The 18,568-nt window shown below is 38.3% G+C and overlaps 1 protein-coding gene and 1 long non-coding RNA gene across 3 annotated transcripts; one reads left to right on the top strand and one right to left on the bottom strand.

Moving 5' to 3' along the window:
• The first annotated feature begins 1,652 nt into the window (after window positions 1-1,652).
• Window positions 1,653-18,221, top strand: LOC128671888 (uncharacterized). Of its 2 annotated transcripts, none has more exons than XM_053748711.1 (6): window positions 1,653-1,820; window positions 12,265-12,474; window positions 12,818-13,021; window positions 15,103-15,174; window positions 15,561-15,779; window positions 16,150-18,221. In XM_053748711.1, exons 1-5 carry the CDS (start codon window positions 1,755-1,757, stop codon window positions 15,774-15,776), a joined length of 768 nt encoding a protein of 255 aa, XP_053604686.1. In that variant the 5' UTR covers window positions 1,653-1,754; the 3' UTR covers window positions 15,777-15,779; window positions 16,150-18,221. The 2 variants fall into 2 exon arrangements, with proteins under 2 accessions (XP_053604686.1, XP_053604687.1); XM_053748712.1 differs by lacking the exon at window positions 1,653-1,820 and adding an exon at window positions 11,760-11,919.
• LOC128671889 (uncharacterized) lies at window positions 9,239-10,389 on the bottom strand. Its single transcript, XR_008404887.1, has 2 exons — window positions 10,044-10,389; window positions 9,239-9,933 (listed from the first exon to the last, which is right to left on the bottom strand). It is a non-coding gene; the product is annotated as an uncharacterized LOC128671889 (long non-coding RNA).
• Window positions 18,222-18,568: the final 347 nt, after the last annotated feature.

Below are 18,568 nucleotides of genomic sequence, written 5' to 3'. Positions count from 1 at the left end.
TGGAGTTTACCTATATGTATGCTTATTTACCTAGATGTAGACACAGACCATAATATTTTGATGGAAGAATATACACACACATTAAAATATATTACGGTAATAAGTACACAAGACAAAATTATACAGCACGTATTTTAAAAAAAGTAAAATAAAAAGAGCAATCTCAGAGGGAATGCTCTCAACCATCACAGAGCGACACGGGTCCCTTATTCCTGTTCACATTGGTTTTAGGCTGTTCCGTGTACCTATAAGTACTTATGCAGAATAAAAAAATAAACAATTCTTAACTCTACATTCCTATTTATTTTATTTATAATTTGAGTGTGTATGAGCTCAGTCTAGTCTAGCTAAGTGTTCGTGTTGTCGCCTGCACTGTTGTCATGCGAGAGTGAGCAAGCTGTAACATTGCGCAACGTCAGACTGTAGCTGAAAGAGGCTTTAGCTCAGGGTCAAGCAAATTGTTTATTGCACAATTATCGCCTGGCCCCATTGGCTGCCGCTTATACCTAATTCTTCCAGTATCAATACTTCCTATAGACGATAGGCTACGTTTTTATTACGGTTTTACCCCCGTAAGTGTAACAAGCGTTGCAGGTAGGCACAGTAGGACATTAGGGAGGTATTCCGGCATAGTGTAGTGATGCTTTTAGCAGTTTATTTGTTACTAATTTGCGCCCCGTGGCTTCGCTCCCATGGGAATTTCGGCGTAAAAAGTACCTTATGTCTTATTTCAGGTTATACTGTACCACATTTCATATCCAGCAGATTTTGCGTGAAAGAGTATCAAACATTCACATGCATAAATACCTATATACCTACTTCCTTACAAACTTTCGCATACCTATATACCTAATAAAGATCTAATACACTATTATCCTACACTTATTATAAATGGCAATGTTTGTGAGGATGTAAAGACAACACACAGCATGCCTAGTACAGTAGTACATGCTGTACGTTTGGTAGGTACCTACTCTTTCACGCAAAGCCGAAACGGAAGCCGGACCGATTGTTACGAACGGTACACGGATAGAAAATAACCTGGAATAACACATACCTAGTGGTACTTTTAATCCCATAATTCCCACGGGAGCGAAGCACCGGGGCACAGCTAATCGTTCATAATAATTTCAATTCCTTAGAAGAATCTCTAATTAACTTCCACTAGTTATAATAATAGGAGCTAATCAACACAGTTGTGAGCTCTAAGTTTTCAATGGACAAATTAAGATAAAGTTGTCAAAGATATTTCGTCAGCTTTGTTTCACATCTACGTCACATGAATAGATTCAGGGTGGACCAGGCGCGGCATACTCAATGAGAATTAATGAATAAACCCTAATTAGGTCCTTATTACCTACTTACATTTGAATAATGTCGATTGAAAGATGTGGTAATGAATACACGGCTCTGAAATAAATCATCCCGCTGCCTTGACTGACTTTAACAGTATGATTTGATTAGAAAGCTGGAGAAGACGCCGACATATTTTATTTTATCTTTCGCAGATTAGTCAGCATCTTATCCGAAGGATAATAAATTAGACATGATGAAGTGCAACGTTTCGCGCGCTCGCTCTTGACCGAGTTTCCCCGGTGGGAGGGGTTTGTTGACATCGAGCTTCGAGGGTCTGGGCTGGGGTTGCAAGCTCGCGGGCGTCGTCAGTGCCTTACCAGCCGCGCGGGGGAGCGCGCGCGTCCACGCGACATGTGCCAGTGCCAGTGATCGGATGCCCAGCGCGCTCAGCTGACGACATGGGCTGCGCCCGGGAGCTCTGCACTCAGGACAAGATGTTCATCTTCATCAACATCGCCTTCGCGGTCAGTATCGACGTTTGTCAGATTTCGGGAACCCTCCTTAGAACAAATCTTTATCTACAATACGATGAAAGGAACATTGTTTGGGCTAATTCTGGTTGAAATACGGTTAATTAAATTAACACTAACACATCCGTAATAGGTATAACTAGTAATATTTTTGTTTATCCTAAGACTGTATTATTCACAAAAACAAATCTACAGAATACAGAAAACAGATTATTGGTCCTACCTACCTAGTTACTATAATTTTTAATTTCATTAATATTTTTAGAATCCATTTTATGTACCCAAGGTAAGAAGTTAACTTAAAATATAGGTACATACTACATGGACATTATTATTTGTAGCTGGAGTTTAGCATACACTTCTACACTTAGTATGTTTCTAATTACTTAAACTAATTTATTTTTACCTACCTAATACGTTCCGAGCACGAACTTCAGTTATAATGTAAAGCAATAACGTATGTAGGTGCCTGTATTGTATTGTACCTACCTAGTAGGTAGGTATCAATGTAGGTACTCGTTACCTCAAATCGTGTTCGATGTCGATAATAACGTTGAGGATCAAATTATGTGCCGACCTCCATCGAGTTGGTCTTTTGTCCCACAACACCGCAATGCCTTGGAATTCGATCACGGTTTCCATTCTGCTATCTTGAACGAATAATCATGTCTCTACTCCATATCGCTTTACTAACAACAACTGTGTAAAAAGACCATCCAACTTTAACCTATTTTAGTTACTGATTTATGTTAACTACTTCCAAAAGAAAAGGTCTAAATTGACCAATATTGGTATTATTGGCCCACAATGCATAATAAGTCTTGAAATAAATGGGACTACTTTGTAAACTCCAAACATGCTCTTAAATGTTGATATTACAAGGAACGTGCGTAAAATTTATACCTAACCTACATAACATGCGCACAAAAAACCGGCTGCGTTACAGCGTGCATTAGTTGCTAGACGAAAAAACGTTGGATGCACCCCTCTACACGCTTACCTGGTATCCAAAACTATGCGGGCCCGGACACAAAGCATGAAGCACCGGTACGAGACATTATGTCCTTTATAATGACGATAGTTAAGTTCATATTCCTTCAGTCTATCTAATCCAGGATTGTTATCGTTCAGTGAATCATTTTGATGCTATTATCTGCTGTTGACTAAAGCAATCTACTTGAATATAAAGGAAAATTTTTATAGTACTATTTAGTATAATATAAATATGATAAATTTAACGATATGCAGATTTACAACACACGAGTAAACTACTCATATGTTTATCTTTGCAAGGTCTATCAAATTCATATCGCATCATGAAGTGAAGCCATGACCTCGGATTCACCGGAACAAATACCTACACAAACAATCGAATAAACGAACCAAATAAAAGTATGCTTACATAAACGACTATAATACTAATAGATCGTTAATTTTAGCCAAATATCAAACCAGTGTGTGGAAATGGTAGAGTATTGATACAAGCTCATTATGTACACTTGAACGCTATTTACTCGTTAGCGGAGGATAGGTATAACAAGAACAAACACAGTTAGGTTACTGGTTATCACTACTAATCTGTGCTTAACGCATAAGTACAGATTAGCAGTGCTCTAACGAGATACTCATCTTTTAGTTTCTAGACATTGTGCTTAGTAGTCTTCAAACTGGAGACCAACTTCATATCCTTCCTCAGTTTTGTAGCACGGCGGAATGGGAACGGAACGAAACTGGACGCTGATTGATGGATGATTTTATCTATGCTCTTATTCAAAAACGTTAGTTTAATTTTAGTTGATACGAACATGACGTAGCAGAAAGTGTAATAAGTAGCTCTAATGAGATTTGTCTGTACGAAGCTACATTTAAAGCAGTAATTGCATGGTTTCCGATGTACTGCGAGCTATAAGGGATCGCAATTCATTGGCATTTCGTTGCATCATTATCACACGCTTCAATTGACAATATACCTAAGATGAAGAATCCCGTCCCTACTCCATCGAATTAATGTTTTTTCAACAATGGCTTGACATACGACCACGGTTTCTTTCTGCTAACATGAACTAATAATCATGTCTCTATAGTTATTAAATAGTGCTTTACTAACAACAACTGTGTAAAAAGACTGGTAAATTTTGATCAATCTTTTCAATCTCAATATTATCACACACTTGAACCAATATATCCCTATATAAACCGTGTAAAAAAAAAATATTCTTCGGAATTTGTGAACAGATAAAAATGGAATCAATGAGGCCTGCGAAACGTGGATCGGAAAAACGTTATAATGAAAGCAAATAGTCAGTTTGCATCCTGAGAGCGAACTCTGTTGCTCCTACAATACTAAATTGACGTCATTCTTGTGTGACAACAAGGTTGGGGCAACCTTAAACAAAATCCTATCCCGTGAAATTAGTAGGTACTCCATGAGATACTATAAAAATTCAGACAGTATATAGGAAAGCCAATAAAAAGATACTGCTTATTTCAAATGAAATTTCTTCCAGCAGACCCATGAGAGAAGAGTTGAAAAGAAAGGCAGACCGCCGACCTTCTCATAGTGCTGTTTCCTGTTTCTCATCAAAAATTGGAGATCTTTAAGGCGGTTCTTCCATGTACAAGGTTTCGACAACATATGGATTATGATAGCTATGTGATAGTGTTACAATATGCATGTGCATCCGCGTTCTCAGGTGCGATGCAAGTAAAGATTGCTGCTTGAGTAATCCGAGTCAAACAAAACTCTTGCTTAACTTGTAACAATGGACATTTATTGCAATGTGCAAATGTTACTCACTACATAATAATAATACTATTGTACAAAATATATTTTCTTTTGATCCAACTGATCGATCCGTTTTTGAGGTACCTCAAAAACTGAAATAAAACGAATGATAAACGCTGTATATGAATTGTGGTTTTATAATGTCTGTCACTTTTAATTCCTTACAAAATAAAAACTATTTCCAGTACTTTTACCGAATGGTCTTGCCAGTCAAACGACTGGCACACTTACTCTTTCTCTTGAGTAGACCTAGACTTATAGACCTAGGCAATTATTTCCTAAGTAAACGTGACGAAATATTATGTGGATTGTAAAATGATGGAACATCTAACTTGTAAGTTTAAAAGAGCAGACATCCCACCAATTTTAAACAAGGACATTTGTTGTTAACTCAAACATAACACATTTTAAATCTTTTTGTATGTGTAATTATGTAAAATACATGTAGAATTATTACTAAACGTTAATGAGTAAACTATCGGAAAACAATGAAGCAACACATAACATAGTGGAAAAGATGGATATATTGTTTTTACAGTGGTTCGTTGCATTGAGAAACCTCCAGTGACCGGAGATAACGCGATACAAGCAACCCAGTCACCCCTTATCTGTTCACCTAACCTGAGTAAGCGAGTCATCTCATCTCCTTTCAACTCATTCTACGCGTGTAGTGCTCTGCCTACACAATAAGCTCCTCTTGACGAATTTGAGAAAGCACAAAAATATTTGTGACATCTGCATAATCTATGTTATGGTACCAGCGCACTAATTCTTGTTGCTATAACTTTTATCTAAACGGACACGGATAGAACATGTTTTAATTAAACTAACTTGAGTCACGCCAAATGCTCCTATAGATTAGACGTATATATTATCTTTGCTTCATACTTAATATAAAACAATTAGTATAAAAAATATCGCTGAATGAAATAAGCTAATAACTAAGCTAATATTGAATGAAACTATATTACTATGTAAACTATCGAGACAATGCCAAAATCAACCATGCTCTCTACCCTCTCCCATACGTCTCAGCAGTATAGGTTCGCAGTTTGTTTACTTAAAATAAAACGTCGAACGTTTTATACCTATCAACACTTTAACAATATTCAAATTTAAAATTGTTAGTAGATACTGCGAATTAGGATGGAAGATTGGGCATGGGTAGAAATAGCAATGCAAGCAGTCAATCCAATCAGCTCTGGCAGCAGGTGTTTGGTAATAGTTCGGTTGGAGAGTCACGGACGTGCCCAACACAAAGCTGCAGTTTTTAAACACCTGTTGTGGCAAGTCGGAGAAGCACGTACCAAACGTTATATAATTTGTGGCGAAGGATCAATTGTACCTTGACCTCAACTTCACCCTGCTGCTTGGAACACTTCGAAACGAAACAATAGATGTTGCTCAATAAAAATTTATTTCGATTATATATTTTACACTACTGCTTGCTTTTTGTAAACTTTTTCTATACGTCCATTGTTAAACCGTATCTGAATAACTCACACGGCTTATTAGACAAAGTACCGACCGAGACGATATGATGCACGGGAATTTTGTTTTTTTTTGGACATTTATCTAAAAGCCACTTAAGATCCTTTTGGGTTTTGTCGTTGTATTCTTCCATATTCATAAATATAAGATATTTAAAAGACAAAATACTATTTGATGGCTTATAGTGTAAATTATCAACATAATGCACTCGGCGGAGAGCTACTGCCGAAGGCTGCAGTCAATTCACTTAAAATAGCATTTGTCGCTCCCCTCATTCGATGCACCTTGACCACCGCCTAGAATAAATGTGATATTCTCAGGGTATTCTCAGGTCTCTTTGCAATCAGCAAAAATGTAATTGATATTTGTTTTGAAGACTAGACCTAATTCTAATATTCTACCATCATTGGGAAGTGACAACATACACCTGCATGCATGTGTTAGAGTGCTACCTACTAAGAGATTACTCATACTCAAAGATATAAACTCAAAATATCTATAATAAAAAGAGGCAGCCATAAAATTTGATGATACACGTGGCTCACTTGTAATTTACTTGCGTTACGATTCAAATTCCCGTTACCACGACATCATCGACGTAAGATTGACGTCTCCCTGACCAAGCCGGTTATTCCGGAACCTGCGCATGCGACACCCACCGCTGGACGTATTTATTGGACTTCTGAGAACTAACCGAGCTGCATCGATACCCAGAACCGTTTCATTGTACACAGGTTTAAATATTTTGCATAAGAATTCTCGTAAAACCGATGGCACGAACGTTTCATGCATATTTATTTTGGTACTTTTAATATTTTAATCATTTTGAAAGACTGCTTTTGGTCCAAGAGATTTAATGAATAACTCAAACCTTTCTTTTCGAGCTTTACTTAATTATGCATCACATCAAGTGATGCATAATTAAGTAAAGTTTCCTGCTTCTTCTTCACATGCGGAGATAAACTTGATTACATAGAATTGATTGGCTTTAAGTTTGTATTGGAGAAATAAACACACTTGAACGATTCAATCTATGTAATTGTTATCGGGGTGTAGGCAGAGTTTTACATTTATTATTGCTAGAAGGCAACGGCAAAATCACTCCATTAATAGTGCTATGAAAGTTGATATGTGTGTTTCATTCCACGTAATGACCATGACCATGAGGAAAACGACTATGAAGAGAGATTGATATTAAATTTAACTTTTTATACTTTCTGATATTGATGTTCCATTTAAAATATGATACAGATGTACACAGTGGCGTGTTTTGTACGAGCGTGAATGATCCAGTCTATGAAATATTCAAATATCGCGTGTCCAGAGTTGGCATGCCAGAGGCCCGGGTCTCCTGCAATTGTCGAATAGTTGTGTCAAATAGCTGACATATACAAGCATTGTTGTCGATCATCGCGAATATCTGTTAAATATGGATTAACTATGATTAATTAAAATTTTGCATGTCCTATTATTTGAGTTGCCTAGGTACCTATTACCGAGTTTCAAAAGTCGCTCTACAAAGGTACCTATTCAAATGAGGTAGAATAAGGTCCTCACAAAGTTTGTTCGTCCCATGTTCCTCTGACGGACGACTGTGGAAATAACGTACCTACCTATTACTTAATATCTTAATGCTCACTGGGATGTCTTTTCCGACCGTTTTCTATTAGATATTATCCACCTACTTAGTAATTATGTATACTATATTTTTACCTCTGAAGTAAATACGGATAATAAAATAAGAAGATGATGAAGAATAGGTAATGCAGAAAATTTTGTATCACTTTCAGGCGCCGCGCCGCGGCGGCGACTTGTCTCCGACACACCTTTGACCTTTGGACGTGGTCCTCGATAGAATATTTCATTGGCAATAAAAAGATCTATAGGCAGACATTCCAAGAATTTCGTCATTCGGATTTACCACATTTTAATGGAAATCATTGTAATACACATTTTTTACTAGCATTGTGTCTATTCTTTGTTTGATTATTCCTTTCATTATTTACGATATAGGTATTTACTTATTTGGATGATGCGGAATGCCATGTATGTAGTCGTATAGTAAATACCTTACCTAGTTGTGTAGATTTTATCGATGAATAATTTCCTGGTACATTCATCATTATCATTACTATGCGATCTTTAGATAATATAATTGTTACTACATCTTGCGTTTTGTCACAGCTCGTAAGTAGGTATAAAGAACTAGCTGTTTATTGGAGTTCTGCTCGCGTGGGATTTTTAGGAAACTAGGTATTGAATAAGTAGTCTTTACATGTCGCGTATCTTGCTGTTTAGTTAGGTATATATTTTTCTTGCACACAGTATTAGTGTTTCATGTTTTAACCACATAACGCCGATCGTAACTTAATATGAGCTGGCGGCCTAACCTATCCTGACATTAAATTCAATTAAATGAAATGAGCGGCCACAGTTGACGTCACAAGTCAGAGCTTTCGGGTCAATGCTCTGGACCTCGTCAAATACCTAAGATCAATCTGCTTATTTCACTTGATCCGTGACTTACCACTTTTTGTGCTAAAATTTGTGGGATCAAGATTTTGGTTTAGTATTCTCCTAGCGTTCAGACAAAAACTAAATCAACATCATTCTCGATTCTGTATGTTTGCAAATTGTTTGCTTCTAATTTTAAACCAGGAAGTCAGCCAAATGCTCTTAATATCATTGATAGGTAGGTAATGTAAGTACTTATATCAGATCTTCAGAACTTACAAAACTAACTCAACACAACAAAAGATTTGTGACTAGCAAGAAGAGTTTTTATTATATTTTTTCTCCGCATCGCTGTTGTGAATGCATTAAGCATAGTTAGAGTGTGGGTGCAATTTAAGATGAATCACTAGTGGCATCCGTCGGGCGTGCTCGGGATGAGGTGAATGACCTAGTGTCTTGCTGACGATCGACAGCGTGATTAGTGGTCGTTTCGTCAAGCTCAACAATGGTAGCCATCTAAAATCTCTCTCGCGACAATTTAGCCCAATAATTCTTGCTGTCGCCAGTCTCGTGTCTCTAATATCTAGTAAATTTCAATTCAATCGTACACTGGAAACAAGGTAAAATTTGCTAGATTCAACCCACAAGAACACACTAACAGAGGAAATGAAGAAAAACCACAATACTTATATACATATAATAGTTCGTTGACATTAAATAAAAGCTTGTAAAAAAGAACTCTCAGCTCCTGAAATAGGGTGCCTCGGGTTAGATTATAAACGCAACTCTTATCTAACGATACAAATTTAATTTAGGTAAAGATTTGAGCAACAAATTTAGGCCGCCGTGTAGCTCGCAAACCCAGTATCGAAGATATGAAGACACGTATCTACTAACGTAAGAGTAACAAAGAGACCGTAAGAGAAATACACAAACTTATATGAGCCTATGAAGATAATACCTAGTCCAATTTTGGTCACTGGCCATAAATTATTTACATATAATCAATCAAATGAAGAAGAGACATACAATAGGGCGAAGGATGATTATGGAAAAGCATAACTACTTAATCCCAAAAGTGAACTGGTACATTGTATCGTCTGCAAAGATATGTAATAAACATAAATAAATAAACTAAATATAGGTAGCCAAAGTATAACTCCCCTTAAATACGGGTAATTGTCGTGAAATGGAAACACTGCGAGGTTCTCAGCTGGCCGCCTCCGGTCAAGTTTGAGTCAACTTCGTGCAGCAATTGACGTTATGAATAATTGACTGGACACAATACACACATCAGGTGATGTCTCAAACCAGTCTCATACAGAGATAGAGAGATTCTTTGAGAAGATGATCATCCTTGGGAAGGGATGCCATTGGCTGAAATTATGTTTAGAGATAAATAGTAACTAGCAACCTGTATCACCAAGCATATAAAGACGAATATGTATTCAAATTTCAAATATTTCTTAAAAAAGTCACATTCTTACCAATCTTGTTACGAATGTTGTTAACACATCATTATTATGCAATTCAGTAGTTTTATAAAAGTAAATGCAAAAACTGTAAAATAAGGTGCCTTCTGTGACTATATGGGCGCTAAGTAGGTTCCTGCGATTTGCGTTCCCTGCGCGCCGAATCTGACCCGTAATTTGACACAACAGTTAGACTCTCTGTATGCATTTTAGGACGTGGGAATAGTGGCAAAATTAATTATTGTTTGGATGGTTTGATGTGGTGATTTCTGTGCTACAACTATATCTTTTTTGAGTTTGAGAGTTTGTTGCTCCACATCTCACGGTCAATGTTCTTTGTTACGGCATAATGCAAGGTCACCTGCGTCAGTGTCAGTAAGTGACATAATAGGAAAGATATTGAATCAGTTGAGGTTTACCTATTATAGGTTGTTATTATAGTAAATAGATTGAAAGAGTACATATAGAACCACATAATTTATAATGTAATCGACGCACAGAATATAGACAATCTTGTTATTGAGAAGTCAGTGAAATTACTTCTGGTAATAAGTTATATGGACAGAACAACAATTTATTTTCCTGGACTGGTAGAGAAAATGAATGTCTAGTTGTCTCGACGCCACTGGTAGGTATGTGTCCGCTCTCTACACGGGCAAATACGAAGAAATAAATCAAATTTGATAAAATGTATCTATTCATAGACGGCCTGTAGCCGTTTAAACATAATTTACAATTTATTTACGGCTTCGTCCCCTTAAATGCCATCGTGAACAGTTTTTGCTTCTTACATAGTGCATTTAAAATACATGCAGCGCCATCTAGTGTTTTTATTGTAATGTTTTTATTAGTATTTAGCGAGCCTTATCAATAAGTACTTACTTACAGGTTTTACGCAAATACCACGGGATCAATCGTTTTTTCCGGAATGAAAGGTGCCCTATGTCCTTCTTTATACTCTTAAATATATGCGAAATTTCAAGAAGATTGGTTGATGCGAAAGTATGTTTGTTACCTTTTCATGCGTTATCTACTCAATCAATGTACGTGATCTCGCACGTATAGGCTAGATGAAAAAAAAAATTTTTTAGTTTCTATTCCATGTACCGGGCCCCCCTTTAATATTATTATTTTTGTATAAAAATCGTGAAGCGGTCAACAGAGATACATCTACTTAATCTCTTCTTATAATAGTTTCGGAATAAAGTGGCTGTGACATACGGACGAACTCACAGATATGACGAATCTATAAAGATAATCTGTGAGTCCGTCCGTATGTCACAGCCACTTTATTCCGAAACTATTAGAACTACACAATTGAAACTTAGTAAGTAGATGTATTCCTGTTAACCGCTTCACGATTTTCAGGGTTCCGTAGCCGCATGGCGAAAACCGGAACCCATAAGGATTCCGGTTTTCGCCATTCGTCTACGGAACCCTAAAAACGCGCTTGTCTAACTTAGGTATTTGAGTAATGTTTATAGCTCCCACATAGTTTGTCCTACTTGTAATTACTGCATATAAGCATAAACACTCGAGTTATGCATCCTTAGGCTCGACCCCAGCTGGGATGACTTCACCGTTACCTATAGACTTTGTTCTCTGATGAAATAAATAGTATTGGTCATTTAATGAATCATATCCACAGAACAGACCACTTGCACCTTATCGGAGGAATGTTACCTACCGGGACACAACGCTCAGTGTGACTGCATTCACTGAGCATTTGTCAGTAAAGAGCCTTCTGTGTGCGGTCAATCAATCATTGTTACGAAATATACTGCTTTTGATCAAAATAAATACAAAGACGGCCGGTGTGTTGTTGCTAAATTGCTACAGCTAGGGGCTTTATAAGTCCAAAGAACGCTTGTTGAAAACAATGATCAAATAAGTATGTATATCGAATAGGTACTATTGGATGTTAAATTTGAGCATATATTTTTTAATTTTGTTTTAATAAATTGTTCATTTATTTATGAATGTTACGAATGAATTACCTATTGCAGCATTTGTGACGTCATGTTTCTTAGAAAGAGCCCCGCGCGAAAAGGAATCATTTCCAAAATTAATCATTCATAAAATTACCAAAGTAGAGATTAATTATTAAATTCATATAGGTAGTCAAATTAAATCTTGTCTTTGTAAATATTTGAAAAATTGTAATGATAGCGAATCGGTCGAAACGCTCTGAGAACCACCTTCGGCAGGATTGGTAAGCATCTGCCTGTCGTTCCAGATGTACAGCGGGGCGTTGCTCGCGACAGCCGCGCGCCTGGCCTGGGACCCCAGCACGTACTCCTGGTTCCGGTTCCTGTGCGAGACGCAGTACCACGTGTCGCTGGGGTACGTGCTGGCGGCCGGCTTGTGGCTGGCGGCGCTGGTCTACCTGGCCGCGGCCGCCACGGCGCGTCGCTCGAGGAAGAACCACAGGAAATGCCTCAAGCTGGTGAGTGACTGGTGAAGTCAGAGAAGAATGATGCAAGGGGTTTAGGTGGGAGACATGGTCCCAATAGATAAAGAGATAACGACGTTTTATTTAGAAGCTCGGAAGCCCATATTTGATAGCTTGTTATTTATTTGCCCTGTGTAACACATGAACAAATACAAATTAATTTCTAATTTTCGTGCATAAACTAAAACACGTTGATGCGAGTTGATGAGGAGACTCGTCAAAACATCTTCATGAAAAAGCTGCAGTAAAGTTTGTTGGGCGACTTCTTCATCTGCATTTTGGAAAACATAAATTTTCATTTATTAGATAAAATAAGAATTTGAATGAATGTTTCCAGTACGCGGTCGGCGTGGCCGTGCTGGCGGTGAGCGAGGTGGCGTACGGGGCTTGGATGGCGACGTCGCTGATGGAGTGGTGGGAGACGGACCCTCACGCCGAGCTGGCCAGGAAGGGCATGCGCCTCATGGAGGACTTCAAGCCTGCGCTGCTCGCCGTCAGGAACTACAAGGACGTCGTCGAACCGGTGCTTGACATGTTAGAGGTAAATTTTACTATTCAAATTCATTTAACTATTATATTTATTTATTGAAAGTCACAAGTTTGTACACAGGGAAAATATAAGTACAAATGTCGCGCAAGGGCACTGCAAACAGAGGGCAACAATTGATAATCACGTTTGATTTACACAAAAAAAACTGCCTTATATCATTATTGTGTATCCAAGAAAGGAGATAAAGCGGAGAAAGCATTCTATATGTCATTACAAAATTTTCAACTAGCTAACCTGATAATTAAGGGATAACAATACTTGTCTCTAGGTTTAATTCTACTCATTGTATCAAATTTCATTGAAATCCATTTAGTAGTTTTTTCGTGAAGAAATAACAAATATCTACATTCTAAATGATAATGTTGGTGTAACATTTAGTGACAGTTTGGACATGCTGTTGTTTTGCATTTGCAGGTCCTATGGTCATATAACTCAATTAGCTATGAAAAATAAAAAAATGCAGGCTTAACACTATATCCCTTACGCGATTACACTAACAAAGAACTCCGACAAAACATATGTGTAAAAATAGCTAGGTCAAAATGTATTTGTGTTCATCAAATTCTTCAGAAGTAATAATTCTAGCACCAACAATCATTCCTAGTTTGATCCAAGCTCCTACCGAACACCTGGCTCACGCATTGTTACTGATTCAATGGGGATGTTGACAATATCGCAAAATATGTACCTAAAGTTTGTCTGATCGAATTTTTCATGAAATTTGAGCTCGATAATAAGGTCTATATTATGGTTGATTTATAATACTATTAGGAAAAATTTGTTTTAAAACATTTAATATGTGAAAACAATACGCTATAACTCTTTCCATAAAGACGCGAAGTCAAATGTCTTTAACATCTCAGCTGTTGCTATCGATTGGATCGTCCCCATGTCCCTGTTACGCGCAGCTACTGACTATATTGTTACAGTCAACATGCCTATTGCTCTACATAACTCAAACTTTTTTAATTTTTGCATGCCAACTCTATGTAGTGGCTGAAGACTTATATTTTGGTATGTCACACTTTATATCATTTATTATAACCTAATTAAAATTACTCCTAAACTTAAATTGGCCGTCATTAAGTTATAGTTTTCATAATAGGTTTATGAAAACTAACAGATGGAAGTTTTCAGAATCACCACAGTTACTTTGCTTTTTCTCTTGAATATCATTACAGTAGTTTTGAAGAAGCACAATTATCCTGGCGTCACACATTGCTTCATAGAACGAGGCTCTATGTGTCACACTCGTTTTGACATTCATAATTTCGTCATTTTCATATGTAAAAGCACTATCATGCTTCAGGTGTACATTAGTATAGTGTGGATACGTACAATGTAGGTAATGTGTAGGTACCATTAGTCAGCAGCCCACATTGTGACACACGTATATTCCAGGAATACCTCCTGTCATGTTTAGGTATATCATATAAAAACACGCGCCCATGTTGACTAATCATAAACCATATTGTCTGCGATTTCGTAATCGCAGACAATACTGTCAATATCTATAATACCTATTACTAATAGATATTGTCACAACACAACTAACCGATGCTAATAAATTCCTCAGGATAAGTTTCAAATACACTTAGTAAGTATTTAAGTACTTACTTTCCATACAGAAACACCAATGATATAATGATTTGTCTGTAATGCTATACTTACTAATGTTTACTTCGTAATTCGTGTTGGGACATAATTTCTAAGTTATTCCCAAACATAAATAAGTTATCTAAATACTAGTCGTCGTAATGAAATAAAGATACTCAGAAACACTATGGACCATAATCGATAGTGTTGTGTCTACCACAGCAGACACGTCTTGGAAAAGTGCATGGGTCATCATCGGCAGTCGTAAAACCTGTACCTATATAATTAAGTTATAGGAAACGTTAGGTATTTAAGAATTTAAGCAGGGGTATCAGATCCATAGATTTAGTATTAACGTTAGTTTACTCTTAGAAGAAATGGCACTAGTCTCTCTTGCGATTAACTGTTTTCTCCGGAGCCATTTGTTAAGTTATTTAATAATTAAGATGATAATATAAGTGAGTTTCTGTTCGCAGGAGGTGGAGCGTAAGGCCCCCAACAACGTGTTCGTTATCGTCATCTTCGGCTTTCTGGGTCTCGTGCTTCAGGTAGGGATTTCACTTGCTTCATTATGCGTGCTTTTTAGCACAACACTCACGCGGTTCTGTACTTCGCCACTGCCACAGCATCGTGGCTACAATTAGTGCTATTGTCACGGTGCTGTCAATAGTAAATCTGTAGCAGTGCCTTTCAAAATACGGAACAGCCTGTGGGAACAGCGAATGACGTAGGTATTGCTATTAATTAATTTTAACGTACCCATTTTCTATTTAATATAATTTGGCTTGTGATGCTGCAGGTTTCTCTTGCCTTTGTGGGTGCAACGATTAGCATCAGGTTTACAATCCGTTTCTTAAACTACAGATTTTTAGCATTGTGTGTAGGAGCAAGACTATACCCCCTATTTATGGAAGAAATTCGTGTTCCGTTCCAGATCGCAGCGTTCGTGATAGCATGTCAGCTGTCGCGACGCGCTCGCGAGCGGGCGAGCGCAGCCGCGAGCGCGGGCTCGGGCGAGCGGCTGGAGAAGGGCGCCGCGAGTGCGCCCGCGCACGACGACGACAGCGACGACAGCCAGCAAGAGACGCCGCCCGGCTGGCGCAGGAAGGCCAACCTTAGCATGTACACTATTATTGACAAGATTTTCTAGCAGGTTAGTTTCTTTCTTGGTCCATTGTACTTCTCGTGGCTGCTTTGCTTCTTAGCATTTTCTTGGCTTATAGAGGTCATTAGCTTGGTCGCGAAAACAGCAAAGAATGTATTAAAATACTCTTAGTTTACTGCAACTCTTTGGTTCACTTCTTTCTCTTTCCACACAAAAGCTGGCTGGAAGAAATGGTTTTTGCAATATTTGCGCTCATTTATATTAAAATACCTAGTTACAATTTATGTTTCTTTTTTAAATGGTGCAATAAAGAATTCATCTATCTTTCGGAATTTTAACATCTTTATACATATATGTGATGCATTTGGATCATATAGCCCGCTAACGCTAATATCGAATGTAATTCGGTATTTTGCAGGACGAGGAGGCCGCAGCGGCGGCCTCGCCGAGGCACCCGGGCCTGCAGCCGAGCGCGGCGAGTGCGGCGAGCGCGGCGCGCAGTCGGCCGCGGCGCCGGCGTCGCGGCGGCGGCGTGCTGCGCGACGCGCGCTGGGACGCCGTGCAGGCGCAGTTCCGCGCCACGCGGCATGCGCACGCCCCGCTCCACGCCCCGCCTTCCGCACCTGCCGCTGCGCTTCTTATCCTCCATGCCGACTTGTAACTTTTCCCATATATACTCAATATACTGGCAACTGCGATATGACATCAGTGATAACGTTTATCTCAATATTTATAGCCATTTATGTATAGGATAGATTAGATACTCAGGTTGAACATTTTATCAATGATGTCCTTTCATCTGAACAGGCATTAGAAAGTCAGATAAGTGACAGAGATTTACACGAATTATTTGTTCCTCTAATATTTTATTGTATTCACATTCCTTTTGTAAGATGTACAAATTTATAAGCGTTATGTTGAAATACTTAGTATAGGACATTTTTGTCAGCATTTAGGGGCTGTCCTGGTTCGTTTCTGAAAAGTTGGAGAGACTACGTTTTGACCCAGGCGTACATCGCCTCAAATCGTTACTGCCAAAATTAAGACAAAATATATAATTAAGATAAAAACAATAAGATAAATATAATTGCTTTTAGAAGCACGGTTTGATGATGGAGAGGATTGTTCCGATCAATACGTAGTCTTGCTGTTGACATGGTGTACGAATGCTAAAGCATTCTGTCTGTATACATAGGTACAAACTTGCTATATGTTCCGTAGAAAACGAAAACAGACTGCCATATTTTATTAGTGTGTAGATAAATTGTAACAATTTTTTAGCATATAAGATTGTAATACTTAGTGATAGTGTAAGTGTAACTCATATCACCGTTTGTTTTTCGCTGCAGCGTGGTGTCCCGTTGTCCTAGGTGAGCGACAGAACGCGCACATAGTGCAGTCCGTCTAGTGTGCTTTTACATATTTATATGATTGTATTATGCGCCATATAGTCAACATACATATAAATAAATGTAAGTCAGTGCGGATGCCTGTTGGTGACTTGAATAAAATCTGACACCAGTGATAGCAGTTGACACGAAAAGAAAGAAAATAATTCTTTACAATACAATATGTTAAACTTTCCTCGCGTATCTTATTTGACATAACAACGCGTTGCGTTCGCGCTTGTTGCTCAGCTAGGACGGGCCTCGCCGACGGCTTTCTCCGAGAGACCTGTGGTGCTATACTACTCGATGATCCCTTGGGATTCACGTGAAGACCGAGACTCCAGCTCGCTGTGATTGCTTTAGAAGTTATTAGACAATTCGTTTGATCGTGGGAGTTTGCCATATTGTTGTATTCGCGGACACGCGGCATATTTGTTGTACATTCCCTTCCAGTTATGGTTGTTTTGTATCTGGTGCCAAATAGGATTAAGTACGAAGAAGATGTTTTACGGGCATCGAGGCCTTCAGATCGTTAAGGAGCTTACGATAGACAAGTCACAATTTCAACATCAGACTGAAGTTTTATATAGTAGCGATAAAAATAAAACAAATTATGGTACATACTCACAATGCATCATGCACTGAAGCAGATGGAAATATTATGTCATACAGTTGGCCGCAGATCAAGTTATCCTTCTATCCCCGACGATTTTAAATGAATTTGGATAGGTTGATGTGCAGCTGACTGTACTCGCATCTTCGTGAGCTGATAGTAAACAACAATACTTAATGGCATTTAGGTATTATTAATAAACCATGTGATCATCAGCCCACTGTTGGGCGTACATCGTGTACTTTGTATGTGAGTTGTTTATTACTGCAAAGAAAACCCAGAAATGTACGTCGAAATCGCCGAAACCGGTAACAGTTTATTGCCGGCTTTCGATTTGTTAAACCTCCTTAGCGACTCGCGCCCTCTGTAGACAATAAGCTGCGATACGCACACGGCCCACCGGGCCTCACAGCCGATGGTTGTTCCGACATTTACCATAGACAATGTTTATCTAGCATAAGGACGAAGCAATAAAGTGATATTTTTGTATTCACTTGTTTCATTTCACAACACAAAATTACGAGTATGACGTGTGTCCACACCATAGCCGACCTTCGCTGTTCCACACAGTACAGATACAACATTACGTCGTGCGTCCCCTGTCCCCTGCTGTGTACCTTCACAGAGCAAACATTTTAGATTCCCGAATTTCACCAACTCAACAACAACTACAATAATTTCTCAAATACACGTGCTCTACGCAGGGCAATGTTGAGAGTTTTTTTAATGAACCAAACAATGTGTATTCTTTATCAGGATGATGAGGTGAAGTTCATAATAGTTTCAAGTAGCTGATTTATATGTGGGACAGACCAGTTGGTAAACCACCAGCGCTC

This window comes from Plodia interpunctella, chromosome 8 (assembly GCF_027563975.2).
Source record: "Plodia interpunctella isolate USDA-ARS_2022_Savannah chromosome 8, ilPloInte3.2, whole genome shotgun sequence".
NCBI classification, from domain to species: domain Eukaryota; kingdom Metazoa; phylum Arthropoda; class Insecta; order Lepidoptera; family Pyralidae; genus Plodia; species Plodia interpunctella.
The sequence above is the reverse complement of the archived record's forward strand: the minus strand, read 5'-3'. Positions and strand labels throughout refer to the sequence as shown.